The sequence below is a fragment of the Nycticebus coucang genome, chromosome 4 (assembly GCF_027406575.1).
Source record: "Nycticebus coucang isolate mNycCou1 chromosome 4, mNycCou1.pri, whole genome shotgun sequence".
In the NCBI taxonomy this organism is placed as follows: domain Eukaryota; kingdom Metazoa; phylum Chordata; class Mammalia; order Primates; family Lorisidae; genus Nycticebus; species Nycticebus coucang.
In genome coordinates this window covers 43,757,377-43,774,279 of record NC_069783.1, presented here as the reverse complement: position 1 = coordinate 43,774,279, position 16,903 = coordinate 43,757,377, and the positions used below count along the sequence as shown (strand labels likewise).

At 37.0% G+C, this 16,903-nt stretch overlaps 1 protein-coding gene across 7 annotated transcripts in view; it reads left to right on the top strand.

Annotated features, from left to right (window-relative positions):
* Positions 1-16,903, top strand: part of SRBD1 (S1 RNA binding domain 1) — a 291,329-nt gene that overhangs the window by 272,901 nt on the left and 1,525 nt on the right. For all 7 annotated transcript variants that reach the window (XM_053589735.1, XM_053589734.1, XM_053589738.1 and 4 more), the window contains one exon: positions 13,912-14,096. In XM_053589735.1, coding sequence (XP_053445710.1) covers positions 13,912-14,096 — 185 coding nt within the window. The remainder of the gene's footprint in view (positions 1-13,911; positions 14,097-16,903) is intronic.

The window sequence follows — 16,903 nt, the reverse complement described above, 5'->3', positions numbered from 1 at the left end:
GCGTGAATCACCGTGTCCTGGGCTGATGCGAAGTCTTGACTTTGGCCATTGTCTTGATCTCTATGTTGTAATTGCCTGACCTTTAAAAGCTAGAGGGAAAGTGGCAGCTAAATGAATAAGGTATTTGGGCTTTATAAAGTTTTATGACTGTCTCTTGTATCTTCAATGTCTTCTTCACTTTTTTTTATTATTTTAGTATTCAGATTTGTGATTGCTGGAGTCTCCCCATATATACCCCCACTTCCTAAAAGCAGTAACTACCTTTTATCTTTCCCCCAGACCACTGCCCCTCTTTTCATTGCCAAAATTATCTGCCTCTAATTCTTTCTGCCTACCTTCTCTCTGTCCCTTACAGATTGGTTTCTATACTTAACCCTCTTCTGAAATTACCCTCTCAATGAATGGCATCCTGATTGTCAAAACCAGTGGGCTCTTCCCATCCTTAAATCTTTTACTCATACTGCCACATTTGACATCAACAATTTACTAACCTTCCTTATGACTTTTATTTTCATGTTCTAACTTCTCTTGTTTCTCTTTCTCCTCAGGGCTTCTAGATATTCTTCAAGTATTTGAGTTTCACCTTCTTTTCCTCTTACTCCACATGTTCTTATGGATGATTATATCCGTTCACATGCCTGTTTTTTATCACCTACTTCACACAATCCAGTCCTACATCAACATCTCTATTCCAGGCCTTTCTCTAGCTCAGCCTTCCATTTGTCTTCAAGAGAATTTCTCATGAGTATCTTAGCAATTCAAACTCAATATAACTAAAACTGAAACTTTTACAATTTCCTTAAATTATAATTCCTCCATTTTCTCTTTTGACCAATTCTCCTCACAAGCCCCACACAAAAACAAGGTAAACAAAATAAGTAAACAAAAAGGCTTGGTCTTCCCCTGTTTTCTCATAATGAATACCTAATAGCACTACTCTCTTTCTGTTAACCTAGTCTAGAGTTGACAGAATCAGTCATTTAGTCATTAACCATTGTCATTTGAGTGCCTGCTATATTCTAAGTACTGTTAAATGGTCTTGAAATACATTCAAAAATCCCTGGTCTCAAACAAGATAGACATTATACAATCAGCATAATGAATGAATTACACAGTATGATAAAGCACTGTGAGGAACAGGGAAAGGGCAGAGCAATCGGACTAGAATTGCTAGAGTTGTTGGTAGGGCTTGCAGATTTAAGTAGAGTAGTCATTATAGTCCTCATTGACATGGTAATATTTGAGAAAACTCTTGACAGATTTGGAGAAAGAGTTCCAGGAAGAAGAACCAGACAATGTAAGGGCCCTAATGTGGGAGCAAGCCTGATATATTCAAGGAATAGCAAGGCAGTCAGTGTGGACAGAGCAAAGTGAACAAGGGAGAGAAAAAAATAGGAGATTATGTCAAAAGGACATTGGGAGGCCTTAATTCTGAGTGAAATTAGGAGCCATAGCTCGGTTTTGAGCTGAAGAACAACATTGTCTGATTTCCACATGAAATGGATCTCCTTGGGTGGCACCTGTGGCTCTGTGGGTAGGGCACTGGCCCCATATACCGGGGGTGGTAGGTTCGAACCCACCCCTGCCAAACTGCAACAAAAATAAAGCCGGGTGTTGTGGCAGGCGCCTGTAGTCCCAGCTACTCAGGAGGCTGAGGCAAGAGAATCGCCTAAGCCCAGGAGTTGGAGGTTGCTATGAGCTGTGTGACGCCACAGCACTCTACCCAAGGCCATAAAGTGAGACTCTGTCTCTACCCAAAAAAAAAAAAAAAGAAAGAAAGAAAAGAAATGGATCTACTTGTCTACTGTTAAGAAAAGATGAGAAGTTCAGGGGCAAATTTTCCTGCCAAGGAAAAAAGAACCAAAAAAAAAAAAGAAAGAATGGGTGAAAAAGGGCAGTGGTACATGTAGTAGCAGGGAGAGCAGTTAGACTAATTATAATAATTCAAGTGAAAGTGATGATGATAGCAGAAGCGGTGAAAAGCATTTAGTTTCTGGGTATATTTTGAAAGTAGATCTATAGGATTTGCAGACAGATTGTGTGTAGGGTATGAAAGACAGTAATTATGGTTAGGAATGGCAGAAATAATATGAATACTAGAGATGGTGTGAAAGAGGCAGTGGAAATTCACTGTACTAGAAGGGGAGTAGAAAAAGAAGTTAATGAACTAAACAGTGATCACTGCCCTGATGATCTCTTCCAGTCTCCTGGCCGTAAGGGTTATCATAAGCACATGACTCCTAAATCTATATCCTTAGCCCAAATCTCTCTTCTAAACTTCAGATTTTTGCATCTGCCTCCCTACTGAATATTTTAAACATAGTATGCCTGAAACTGAACCCTAGGTCTTTTCCCAAAATCATACTCCAGCTATGATCATTCTCATCTCAGATGATTTCAGTTCATCCTTTCAATTTCTTAGTCCAGAGCTTTAAAATCATCTTAGATCTTATGAGATACTCCTATCTGGAAATGAGCTCTTTATCCTTAAACAACCTTTGTGGTTTACAAAGGGCACTTACCAATTATAGACCTATATTATGGTGAGTATAAGTTTTATCCTCCCTACATTGGTAGGCTCCTGGAGAGCATAGGTCATCTCTATTCATTTTTATATTTTTCAGGCCCTACCACAGTGCTCTGCACATTCTAAGTGATGAATAAAATCATCACCAACAAAATTCATGGAGTAAATATTGAAATCCTAAAGAAAACAAAAAATTATGGGTAATATTGAACTGATCTTAGAGCTCAGGGGTCTTAAGAGTAGAAACATCTTGCGTAAAAGCAAGAATAGTAATAATAAGTTAAAAAATTAATTAAAAGGCTTCTTTTCCTGTTGCTCTCAGTATTCCATTTTACCCCATTTATTAAAAATAGGCGTAGATGGTCAAAAGAGGTATGATGCAGTAGCATACTGTAGTTAAAGCTGTGAGCCTCTCTAGTTGTTCTTGTCCCTGTAAAATAAATAATGCATCTGAAAATTTGCTGAATTTGCTGGGCTAGTGGCAATTAAATTTCAGATTAATTTATAATTGCAGGCTGAAAGCTCCAGTGGGGTAGGGACTACAAGAATCTGATTTACCTCTTTATCCCAAGTATCTAACAAAGCCTGATATGGTCATATTTGTTTAATGAAGGAATAAATGATAGAAATAGAGAATGAAATATAACTCAGGAATTGATAGCTTTAAGAGAACAAAATGAAACGTTTAGCTTTAGTTCAGTTCACATTTTTTTTTTTTAATAATATAAACTGGTTGAAGTCAATGCAGTTCTGTAAATAAAACTGTTGGTAAGTAGATCATTTATCTGGGTGTCTAACCAGTTTTTTCTTTTCTGAACCTTGGAAGAAAAAGAGTTGTCTTGGGCCACACATTAAATACACAAACACTAAGCAAAGTTGATTAGCAAAATAAAGGTCCGAGCATTTCTGTGATATCCCTGCCCATAGATAAGCAAAGAAAGTCCTCACAAAATCAGCATGTATCTGTGGGGTTGAAGGTTGGACACCCCTGATAGATCATCCTTTCCTAGTATTGCTTTTCCTTCATGGTGAGTACTTCTCTCAGAATCCCTGTGGATTGAAAAGATTTTAGGACATTCCCAGGCAGAATATCTTTTGCCTTCAGAGAACTGTATCCAGGGTTCTTCCTGTCCTAGATTTTATCAACTGAAAAAGCAGACAGACCAGGAAGGAAGTTGTTTTTTTTTTAACCATTTTCTGTCATCATCAAGAAATGGTCACAATATCTCTGCATATGATTTCATTGTGTTGAATTGTACTATAAGCGTAAGTAAATACGTGGAATGAGGGCCAGAAAGAGCCTATTTAGGGGTTGCTATCCACCCCCTGCCATGTCTTCTCTGTTTTTGTCTCACTACTTGGGTTGATCCAGTGAGCCAAGGCAAGTATCCTATTTCCGTCTTTACTTGAATAAGGTGCCAGGAGGTAGTGCTTTATGCTGCGGATTATGCTGATTTGTACGCATCACAGTGAGACTTGGCACTCTCCCAAAGAATTTGCTACATTAAAAATTTGATTCACTCCAGATAGTTAAGTTTGAAAGTTATTGTGCTCTTGATTTAACTTGAAAAATGCCAGGAAATTTAATGTCAAGACTATCATTCGGCACTCATTTTGATAAAACATTAGGTAGTATTTGTTGTTTCCATTTTGGCCATTAGGGAAAAATTTTTAAAGAATTTTTTAGGAGTAGTTAACAGCCTGTGTAGCAGGAATGTGGCATGCAGCACCATCTGAATGAACCACGTAAATGTATATCAAGGGCTGATTTGTATCTATGTCTGTGCTATAGCATCACTGATAGTAGTATTAGGCATGCTAATGCTAGTATTATATCAATATTCTGCTGATAGGCCTGTGTCTGACCTCGACAATCACTGATGAAAAGCATGTTCAGAGAGTACATGGCCTTGAATTCAGAAATCAGGTCTGGACAGGAATGATCACATAACCTGACAATGTATTTACTTGTGGAGGGGAGAAACTTTTGTACAAAAGCTAGGCAATGTTTATCTTTAATTTCCTAAAAACATGTCATGTTTAAAACTTTTAAAGATGGAAAGTATAATTAGCCCAACATATGGCGCAAGGATACCCTGAGATAAATGGATCCTAACTTGTGCCCCATGGCTCAAAGTAATGGAGGTAGGTTGAGGCTGTTTAGAGCTTTGCTCCCTCCCATGGAGCTAAAACAAGTCAAGCCAGATAGTGAAGAATGTCTGAAGACCCTTAGTGAGTGGGCACAGCTCAGTCTCTCTTTTCCATTCCTGTTCAAGGATTTGCCATCTCTGAACTCCTGTTTGAGAATTGCCTTCAGAGGTTTTATCACCTTCTCTCAAACCTTAGCTTGCTAGCTCAGCAAAGACATCTTCTAACTAATAAGCAGGTGTAATGCAGGGGTTTAAATTGTGTTTTGGGTTTGAAAAAGAGCAACAAGAGGGCCATGACATTCACAAATTTGATATTCATAGTTTCAGCTATGAGCAAACTGAAGACCTGTGACTTGTGATTTATAATTCTTCTGAGGGGTGAGTCCCTTAGCCTACTGAGTATGTCTAGCACTCTTTCCCACATCTAAAATTTACTACTGCTTTGTTCTACATTGGCAAGCCAGCTACCTCCTGCAATGATAAAAACATTTTTCTTTGTGGGAAACTTGCCTGAAAAGAAATCCAACTGCAAATGCTGTGCAATCAATGACAATTAGGTAAACAGACCTAAGAGATTATTTGCAAATTTGAAAGAGCTCAAGTTTTTCTAGACTTGTCTTGGCAGCATTTGAACATGAAAAGTAAGGCAGAATTATTTCTGGCTTTTGGTAAGTGGTAACTTAGAATGTGTATCAATTAGTTAACCTACATTAATTTCTAATGGTACAATGGTTAGACAAGATTCAATTGCCTTTTCATAAAGAGGCACAGTATCTTAAAAAAAAAAAAAAGCCAAACCTAAGAATAAAAATGTTAAATAGATGGATTACTAAAAGCAGTTTTTGTTTTTTGTCTCCCCCTACCCCCCTTCTTTTTTTTTTAAAGCCTAGGCTGGACTCAAACTCCTGGGTTCAAGCAGTCTTCTTGCCTCAGGCCCACCCCCACCCCCCAAGGAGCTGGGCCTCTAGGCATGTACCACCACACTTGGCTTGGTTTTTTTTCTTGTTTGTAGTTAAAACCTAAACATCTTACCATAGTTTCCAAGAAGTAACATTCAACCCTAGTTTCCAGGAAGTAACATTCATCATATTTTAAAAGTACCTTCACAAATGAGAAAAATGATGAAAGAGAATTCATCTGCTTGAGAATTACATGATCAGACAGTGGAGTTCCTATAATAGAAGTTGATTGATATATCTTATGGAATGTTCTGAAACCCAGCACACATGATGGTTCTGGTGAAGCTGGTAGAGGGAACTAGGAAGTTCAAGAATCTGAGACTGTACATAACTTTCCTCTCATTCAGTCTGAAGGCAATGCAGTATCAGACTATCTGGGTTCAAATAATGACTACTTGTCCTAGAAATTTTACTTACCTTTCCTGCAGCTCAGTTTTCTTGTCTGGTAAATGTGGATAGTAATGGTACCTTTTCATAGGATTACATGAGATAATATATTTTAAATACTTAGCACCTGGACAGAATAAGCTAGTGTTGCTGTAATTATTAATGATGTTATTTTCATTGTAATTCTGGAGAGGCTGTGAAAATGAGCCATAAAAGAAAGAGAGTTGGGGAGTTACAAGAAAAACATTTGTTATTTTACCACATGATATGAATGCAATTTGGGCATTTAACATTGTCAGTGAATAGGAATATTGGGTCTTGGGTTGGAGAAAATGCTGGTTTCTCTTCTGCATATCTAGAACAATGTATCAGTACCCAGTGGAGGAGGAATGAGAGAGAGTTATTAGCCAGCGAAAATGTTGTGCTTGCTTCAGTCTCTTCTCTCTCTCAAGTATTTGCCTGCCCTTCTCCTTTTCTTCTGTTTGTCAAGTTTAGACCACAGTCTGAAGCCTGAACTCAGTAGGATATTGATTTAGTCTCCTTTATCTCCTCCCTCCCCTTCCTGCTCTCAGTCTAGCTATGGATTTTAACTTTATCTTACCTTCTGATTCTGGCTGTCACCATAAGCAAGTTACTTTGACCTCAGTTGCAGAGTCTTTAAATAGAGTAACAACGTTTCTGCTCATTAAGAGGACAAGCAGAGATTTACTGATGTGACAGATGTTAAAATAAGCATTTTCAACATTTTGAAAGGAAGATGCCTTGACAGGACAGCATTCATAGAAATAAATTATTCCTACTTTTTTTTTTTTTTTTTTTGAGACAGAGTCTCACTTTATCGCCCTCAGTAGAATGCTGTAGTGTCATAGGTGACAGCAACCTCCACCTCTTGGGCTTAGGCAATTGTCTTGCCTCAGCCTGCCTGCCACAACGCCCAGTTATTTTTTGTTACAGTTTGACCGGGGTGGGGTTCGAACCCGTCACCTTTGGTGTATGGGGCTGGCGCCCTACCCACTGAGCCACAGGTACTGCCCAAATTATTCCTGCTTCTTAAGGAAGAGAGTCCTTTACCTCTAATACAGAGCACTGTAGTAGTGCCAAAGCTATTTAGGTACAGCACTTTCATCATAAACCTGTACATTTTTGAATGCTACTTTTGTATGTGTCCACCTCTTTTAGGTATTCACAGGCACTAATCTGCATTATAACTTTACAGACAGTAAATTAAATTATATTAATTCTAAACACAGGGTTTTGAGCTGTAGAGTCCGCAGCCTTTGAAACCTCTAACTTAATTTTGTGCAATTTTTATTCAGTAATTCAAAAAGAGCTAAAATTTTTTCTTTGTATTTGGTTTAAAAAGTAATAATAAATTGCTCCAAGGCAGTGGTCCTAGGTGCCAAATTTTATCAGAGATCTAAATCTGTCTGCATTGAAAATCCCCCAAAGTAAAGGGGTAGAAGTGCTAATGAAAATGGGACCTATTATATATAACTTTTTACTCAGCTATTGTAAACTTGTGGTCTTAATTGTGTAATTTTGGGCAAGTCAATTTATTTGATGTTTGATTCCCTTAAATGCAAATCCAAATCTACAATAAATTTTTAAGAGAATGAAATCAAATCATCTTTACTAGGCATTTTGAAAATATCTATTTATGTGTACATAATATCCTGCTTCTAAAAGAGCAGATATAAATGGAAGACTTTCAATTATACTGTCATTGCTTAAAATTAGACTATAATCTCATTCAAGGCAAAGGCTCCATTGTCATCTTTCATAGTCTTCCTCCACAGTAAATGTTTATTGAGTAAACCTGAGTATAGTTCTCTAAACAAATTTTAATTGGCTTCAGCATTTGTCATATTCCTTTGAAGAGCCTTTATTTTAGCGAATCTTTATCATTTGAGGTGGTAAAACAAGTAGACTCACTGAAAAGAGAATGATCAAACTGGGTAATACTAGGTTGTTGATTCTTTTTTCTCCTGGTTCTCTTTTTGGGTGCATAGAGGTTTATTTTCTTTTTTAATGTAAGAAAACTGATATTTTAGGTCACTTGAAAATTTAGTTCTAAGGTAATTCCTAAAACAGTTTAGACATCTTTAGAGCAATAATTGCAACGCTTCAATATATGATACTTTTCTGTTTTTATATACTCATACTCATTTGGATGTGTGTGTGTTAAACATGTTTGCTGTTTATATTATGTGATAATCACAAAGTATACAATAAAAAGCAAGTGGTTCCAAAATAGGAAAAACTACATGAAAAAATCAGTACTACTTATCTGTTATTTCACTGATCTTACATGCTTTGATAATAACTATATAAGCATTGCCTTCAACTAGCCCTTAAAAAAAATCATCCTAAATCTTAACCTTTTAGGAAATTTCTATGTAAAGACATTTTAACTGGCACTTTGTTTTACAAAGTTAATTTCCTATATTAAATTGCTAAAAAATATAAATTTTAGAATAAAAAAGCTTTGTAAGGATGTGTTCTCCTATATACAATGAGAGCAACATGCAGTGACTATCAGGTTTCCACGTATATGTAACGGATCTTTGAAAAAGAGGGAAAACATTGGCTCGGTGCCTGTAGCTCAGCAGCTAGGGCGCCAGCCACATACAACAGAGCTGGCGGGTTCAAACCCAGCCTGGGCCTGCCAAACAACAATGACAACTATAAGCAAAAATAAAAAGTAAATAGCCAGGTGTTGTGGTGGGCACCTCTAGTCCCAGCTACTTGGGAGGGTGAGGCAAGAGAATTGCTTAAGCCCAAGAGTTTGAGTTTGCTGTGAGCTGTGATGCCACAGCACTTTACTGAGGGCCACATAGTGAGACTCTGTCTTGGGGGAAAAAAGAAAGAAGGAAAGAAAAAGAAGGAAACATTTAGGAAGTTCTTACTGTCTTGGGGGCAAAAAAAAAAAAAAAAAAAGAAAGGAAACATAGGAAGTTCTTCAGAAGTTAGAAACAGGTGACGGTCTGATGATTATAAACCAAGTGTTTTGGAAAACAAACTACATTCCTTAATCCATGATAGGAAATCGTTCTTCTTTTTAGTTCCTATTGATTATTTTCTGCTACTCAAAGATGTAGATGTTCCAAAGGCACTTCAAATGGTACTAAGCAAAAGCATTAAAAATGGCCCACCCCTGCCTGCATACAATTTAAAACTATATTCTGAGGATGGAGTGTGTAAGAGCTTTCAGAACAACCCCATTACCCTTGCTGAAAGGTTTACATTTTTTAAATGTTTATCTGTAGTGTGTTAATTTTAAAAGTGAGTCATCTGTAAGTTCTAGTTGAGAACTATTTGCTCTAACTTTCTTTGGTTGATTATTTGCCAAGGAAAGCCATTTAAATCTTACTTTCAATAAGTGTCAACAGCTTCTGAAGTACAGTAGGTAGTTTTGTGAGCCTCTGTGTAAATGCACTCTACTGGATTTTATAATTACTTGTAGATTTTGTACCAACAAAGATTTGTAACTCTTCTGGCCCAGTTCAGTGTTTTAGTTTAACAAGGAGATTAGAAGTTTGAAAAGATACTACCTGATGAGGATTAAAGTGACACTGCTGTCCCTTTGTTTTGCTGGAACAGCAGTTGTGCTAGGCTCACATTTGTAACTTCAGCTCCTCTGCGGGTAGTGTAAATGAAGCAGCAGGTTTTCCACCTCTGCCACCCATGAATTTATATTCAGTCTTTAATGTTAAGAGCTGTAGATTTGAAAATACATACAGTATCCCTGTGTTTTAGAGTAACAAATTATTACTGAACTTTCATTTATGTTCCACTGTTTACAATCAGTTTTCAAGGCCAGAGTTTTTTTATAGAGTTAAATATAAACTCTGTTTTTAAAGTCATTGAATATCTGCCTGTATTATAAATTATGGTCTGTTCTATGTGTACCTATTCATTTCTAAAATTTTGCTTGTTGGTGTGATTACTTTAAAACTAATGGATAAAAAAAAGTCTCTTAAAAGGGTTGAGAATGCATAGACAGCTCGAAGTCATTTGCCCTTAAAGCATCGTGCTTGGTAGAACTATAAATCATACGTGTTTTGCCCAGAAAGCACATGCTAATATTAAGTTGTTTTTAAGGTGATTGTGTTGCATCACAGTGGTTCTTCTTTAGGGTATCATGTTGGTATAATGTAATGAACTGAGTCCTCAGCTCCTAAATTTCCATGCTGGAAATGATTACATAAAACTGAATGGCTATGTCTGAGATCTCATGCATCTTGAGAATTTCTTATTCTTTGAGAAAAGTCTCTGCAAGTCTCTTATAGAGACTTGTCTTATTCTTAGAGGGAAAATCTCTGCATTTCTAATAAGTTTCTGTTGAAATATCAGTTATTATAGATTATATAGCATTTTGTTTGAAAAATAAGCAATATCTCAGCTACAAGTTCTACATTTTAACTTTGTACATATGTGTGCTAAAAGAACATAATGTGCTTATTTGTTGCATTTATGCTACTTTCTTACTTTAAGTAAGATGGATGAAATTACATATTAAATAAAAACAGCAGCTCAAACAGTAGTTCTTAGCAAACTGAAAAAGCCTTCCAGAGACAGTGGAGAAAATGAGAGTATGACTTGAATAACTCTTGACTTTTGAAGGAATTGTTTTTTTAAAAGCATGTGTACGTTTCTTTGTGGGATTTATTCAGTGGTAACCATTTAATGTTGAAAAGTAATCTGCCATTAAATTGTATTGGTAAAACATTACTGAAAGTATTGTGTTTTCTATCATAACCAAATACAGCACTTTAATTTTTACATACCTTCAGTCATACACAGACACATACATTGTGTGCAGCGTGAAACTGCAGTTAGTGAGAATAGCTGCATGGCCTTGGGCAAGTTATTTAACCTCCCAGAACTTCAGTTTTCCTTTTCCAGATGATATACCTACGTATTAGGATTGTTGCCATGATTAAATGAGAGTATCTGTCTAGCATAATGTCTGGCATGTATTTATCAGTAAATGTTCACTTGCCTTCTGTGTTCCAAGCTTCATAACGTAGTGATAGAAAATACTTGGTATTGAGTATTACTTATCACACTTAATTCTAAAGTGAAATTTTAGAATATGTAGAATAAATTTCTCTTAGAGTATTTAAGGAACATGTGTTTATTGAATGGGTACTGAGCCTAAAACATCATACACAGTTAAATATAGTTGAAATTCAGCAAGGGAGAGGTCAATCCAAATGCTGTTCCAAGTTCATTTTACAGTCCCTCTTCTTTTGTTAGCTCTTTCTTTCTTTGTGACTTTGTTGTTGACTTTTAGAACGTTTTGAAAATAAAAAAGCACTTGACTTTGTCCTGTTGTCATTTAAAAATAGAGTTGATCAATATGAAGCATTAGCTATGAGTACGACTTGGTGCTTTTTTATTGATTTGTTACTAATGCTCTCAGGAGAATGTGTGTAGGAGTGAAAATGATATATGAAATATGCACCTAAATTAAACGGACTGATTTTCTTACATTTGCAACCACTGTGAGCAGAATTCTTTATATAAAGTGACTTTGGTAGGAGATAGTGTCTTTCTCCCCACCCCCTCACACACACCCTTAAGACTCCAACTGACCTGCTGAACTACTGTTTTGTTACTGAAGCCAAGATTTAGACAGTTCTTTGGGAAGTTTCTGCCATTTAGTTACTTTTATTAATTATAAAATGCTATTAAAGGTTTTAGATTTATAGCACATGAATGCACTTTTTGGCATTTTAACAGATGATTATAAGCCAGAATCTTGAGGATTTGAAAGATACTCTGCTAAGTAGCCAGTTGCAGACCAATAAAGCCAAGAGGGTGAATACCAGGGAAGCCTGCTCAGCAGGGTATGAATTATTTAGAAAGTTGTGTAAGGAAGTTGGCTGTGGGCGGAGGTTGTCATGTGTCATCTGCCCTGTCAATCAGAACTCTAGCAGCTGTTCCCTGTCACCGGGGCCCTTGTGTGCTACTGCCCATCCATCAGCACTAACAGATACCAGCTGTCTCCACTGTGCTGGGGGGGCCACAACTACACAGACTCACAGTGTATATCTCACTAGTCACCAGTTTGGATGGAGGCTCATTTCCAAAGAGGGAGGCTCAGCACTAACTCCTGGGTCTTTTATTAGAACATTAAGCAAAACTTAACGAGAGAATTAGTTGGATGCTAGAAAATCTGTTTTGGACCAAAAATATGGCTATGGTAGTGCTGCACATTTTAACCCAAAGACATACTATAGTTCATTGAGAGATGGGAGAGCTTTCTCTGCCAGATTGTCAGATTATCAGTATCAGAGTATCAGTGGAGAGAACTTTACTGGTTGAACACAACAATGCAGAAAATGTTGAAATCCCAGACAACCTGCCAAATGGGATACATCCCAATTCTGATTATAGACAACCCTCCAACAGATTCTTTCTCCTTTCTTGTATTCCAGAGATATCCTTAGAGGAAAGGATTTGAGGGCATTAATATCACTATCTGTCTGATTACCGTGTTGACATTTTTAAAGTGTCATTAATCATAGGAAATGGAACTTAATGGTGTAGAAAAATACTCAGCCAAGGAATGTCAAGAAAGTAAGCTACAGCCCAACATTCACATGAAATTGTTGAAGGGAAATAAATGCATGTTAACCCTTTAATAGCTTTTGCAATTAGTGAACTCAAAGTCTAAGTAACTGAGAGGTAGCTGTGCAAGCAAAGGAAATGGTAAACATGGCAAAAGGAAGCAGATATTTTTACTTTGCAAATATTGCAGCTATATAATATATAAAGTGAATAAAGATAATCTTTATATAATTAAAGTCTTTCATTTTAGAAGAAAGTTTTTCTTTTTGATAGCTCCCCTCATATTTTTTCTGTTGACTTTGAATACTCAATATATTTGATGTAATTTAGTTTATGTGAGGCTTGACTGTTGATGGAATTTATCAGGCTGATAGTATGCTACACAGGTAACACTCCTATCATGGCCACCCAGAAGTAAAAAGCAGTGATGTAGCACATGAATAGATTAATTCATTTGTTGAAAGTTAGGGCTGGGCATGGTGGTTCATGCCTGTAGTAATCCAGTGCTTTGGGAGGCTAACACTGCGTGAGGCCAGAAGTTTGGGATCAGCCTGGACAACACAGGTTGAGACCCCATCTCTACAAAAAAATTTTAAATTTGTCCAAGTGTGATGGCACAGACCTATAGTCCCAGCTACTTTGGAGAACAATGCGGGAGGATATCTTGAGGCCAAGAGTTTGAGACTAGCCTAGGCAATATAATGAGACCCCATTTCTACCAAAAAATAAATAAAAATTAGCTGGACATTGTGCTTGTGACTATAGTCCCAGTTACTTGGGAGACTGAGGTGGGAGGATTGCTTGAGCCCAGGAGTTCACAGTTAGCTATGATCAGGCCATGTACTCCAGCTTGATAGCAGAACGAGACCCTCTCTCTTTAAAAAAAAAAAAAAATTGGCAATTTTGGTATCATCAAATAATTGTTTGCTATTAGCTGATTTAAATTCAAATAAGTTTTCCTAACATTTTAGGAAATGAGGTAAAAATAGATAACCTTATTTAGTAAATAGATACGACCTTAAACTATAACGAACATTACTTCATAAAATGTTTTTGGTGCTGACTCTAGTCAGGTAGCACAGGAACTTAGCATTTGAAAAGTAGCACAGGAATTTAAATCTACCACCTCCTCATTTCTCCACTTTTTTCCCCCAAGACAGATCATCTGTTCATTATAACATGGGACATATAGTAGATTTTCAGTAGACTGACTGATTGATGTATGGATCTGAGATGAATGAATTTTAATGTGACTTGTGTAAGAAAGAAGTAATATTATTGATAAGAGTTGGGCTTTTCCCCCCCACTGCAGGTTTTTACCATTCATTGGAGGGACACTGTGTGAGACTGGGAAACCTGAAATGCAACAAAAAATAAATTCATTCCTTGAAAAGGAAGGAATAGAGAAAACTGCAGAAAGATTAAAAACAACAGTACACACCTTACAGGTGATCATAGATGGTCTCAGCCAGCCTGAAAGCTTTGACTTTCGAACAGGTAAACAATTGAACTTGAATTGTAGCAGCTTGTATTTGTATAGTTCGTATTATGTCCTTTAATCCTCACAAAAATCCTATCAAAACAAATGCTGTTCTCCCATTTTATACATAGAGTGTTCTTCCTTAAATTATAGTTAGTTGATATCCAGAGCCAAAGCTAGAAGCCAGTGGTCTCCAGACTCCTTATCCATGTATATATGCCATTATACCAGACTACCATGCATCACATGTGTACTACTATATGCATGAAGGCACGCTTTTTTCATGATTTTTTAAAGCTGTTTTTACCTCCTAGGAGCCAGAAGTCTAAGGTGAAGCAGTCAGTTCACAACCTAAAAAGTGAATCTTCTTCCTAGATTACAGCCTTCTACGTTTTTGGATTCTGTGTCAGTGAATTCATTGAACAAATAAGATAACTATCTCTCTGTTGATTTTCCTTCTAATTAAAAGTGCTCTCAGCTTTCAGCATAGGTAGATGATGAGAGAAGTATAACAGCCATAGTTGTTGAGAGCACTGACCCGGTGAAAAAGAATTACATATCAAATGGCCTACTTCCCCAGGGAAGTTTGCACAGGAACCACTGAGATTTAAATGAATCTTTACATTTGTCCCATAACCAGTTTTGATGATGCCATATTTAAGGTTTGGCTCTATTTATTCTGATTTAGGCTATGTTGAGGTAGTTAGACATGCTTCTTTGAAAAGGTTTACAACAGCCCTTCTCAATCTGTGGGTCATGACTCCTTGGTAACAATGAAAATACATCACGGCATTAGGAAGGTTGAGAACCACTGGTTTAAGAGAATTTAAAAACACAGCCAGAAAGTTTATTCTTTACTGTACTATAGGTCTTAAATTTTTTTTAAGTTAAAGAAAAATAAATAATACTCAGTAAGACCTGTGCCAAAATGTGAGAGCAGAAGCCTCCAGATGGTCCACACAAAGTGGATATCTCAGCAAACAAATCCATCTCCATTTGGAGGCCTGGTATCCTTGTATCCTTATATCCTTTTATGGTAATTCCAAGGGTGTTTTCTAGCCAGGATATTAAGTAGGGCAGTAGTTCTTAAAAAGGGTGAGATATACAGAGGGTAAGCCGATGCCCACTGCATTAGAAGGTGGGGAAATACGCTCTAACTGCAAGTATCCTATACTGGATTGTCCATCTTCACTTTTCTGTTGTGTTGATTGCTTCATTATCCCAGTTATCCTACAGACTCAGAGCAAAGGTTAGTGCTCTAATTATATGATTCAGTTAAACAAGCAACCCAGCTGAGCAAAACACAGGTACACCTGGGCTCTCCACTGAGTTTTCTAGTTACTGCAGTGTTCATCAGTATAACAAGTGGAATTTCAAATAGATCTCTTTAAGCAAACTTTGGAACTGACCTTTGCCCTAATGTAAGTCACAATTTTCAAGATATCTGAGAACTATTGTTTTATTACTAAACATATTCCCAAGCAGAAAGGCAAATGAGCTATTCTTTTGAGGGAGTAGATACTATTTTGGATGTTTCCACATTACAATATTTATGTTACATCTCTTTCTTCCAGTTTCTCAAAAGTATTTCCTTTCTTAATGCCTCATTCTTTCCTCAACTCATCTTCTGTTTTCTCAGTGACATAATCAATTCTATTTGTATTAACACTGGTTGCTAGTTTCCAAAATTGAGTTCATCAGAGCAGTCTGGTGACAGGGGACTGAATATGCAACCTTGGCTATGAAAGTGTTAAAGTCTCCATGGTACACAGAGGATTTTTTGATTTGTTAAAGTCTTCATGGTACACAGAAGATTTTTTGATTTCTTACTGTCCCAGACTGTCTTCAGGAACAAGTTAAGTAGTTCCTGACTCTAATTTTCCATGCAAAATCAAACTGAGCAGCTGATCAGGAACCCTTTGGGAATCTGTAGCAGCTGGACTTCTACAAGAAAGAGAGGGGAAAAAGAGTTTCGAAGCATAAAAATGATGCCTTTGGGGCTTCAGAGACCATCCTACCCCTGATCTAGGACTTAGTTTCACTTTGCTTTGACACAGTCCTTAACCCAGTGTAATATTACATTACATTACAGTAGGTTTCTTGCTTTTAGAATTCACATCTTTAGTATTAGGTGAAATTCTACAGGATCAATTCCAATTTTTGCATATTCTTACTTTATAAGGAAAATGAGATTTGGGGTTTAAAGAGGATTTTTGTTTTGTTTTACAGGAAAAAGCTTAACTTTTAAAACGTCTTGGCTTCAGTATGGTTGGACTGGGGGAGGGGAAGAAAGAGGTGACCAGTTGTTAATACAAATGTAAAGGATAGCTTTAGCAAGTAATCAGGATAAAGCCAACAGCTGTGGAGGAAAAGGAAATGGAATGGGTGGAGGGGAAAATGAAGTCTTAATAAATGGAGATCCAAGCATAGAATGTGTTCTTTGTTATAAGAGTCAACGCTCTAATCCTAGGGAAGGAGGCCTTCGCAAGAGCGTGGATAAGTGGAGCCCACAGATCATCCACAAGCCCCATTTCAACTGTTAGTTCTGTCTCCCTCATGAAACTTGTTGTTGTTTTCATTTAATTGGAGCCATGATGATACCTTGGCATGCTTTATACCACCTTTTGGGGGATAGTGTTAGTGAACAGAGAAATGTAGAAGAAAAGAGGGTCATAAGGAACTTGAGAGCAGAGATCTGAATGTCTTCATCTTTGCATCTCTAGCACCCAGCAGAGTACCTGACTGAGAGGTAATAACAGGAGTAAATAAATGTTTGATGAATTGAATTGAAAGAAGAGAAAGAAGGTTTAAGTACTACCTGATC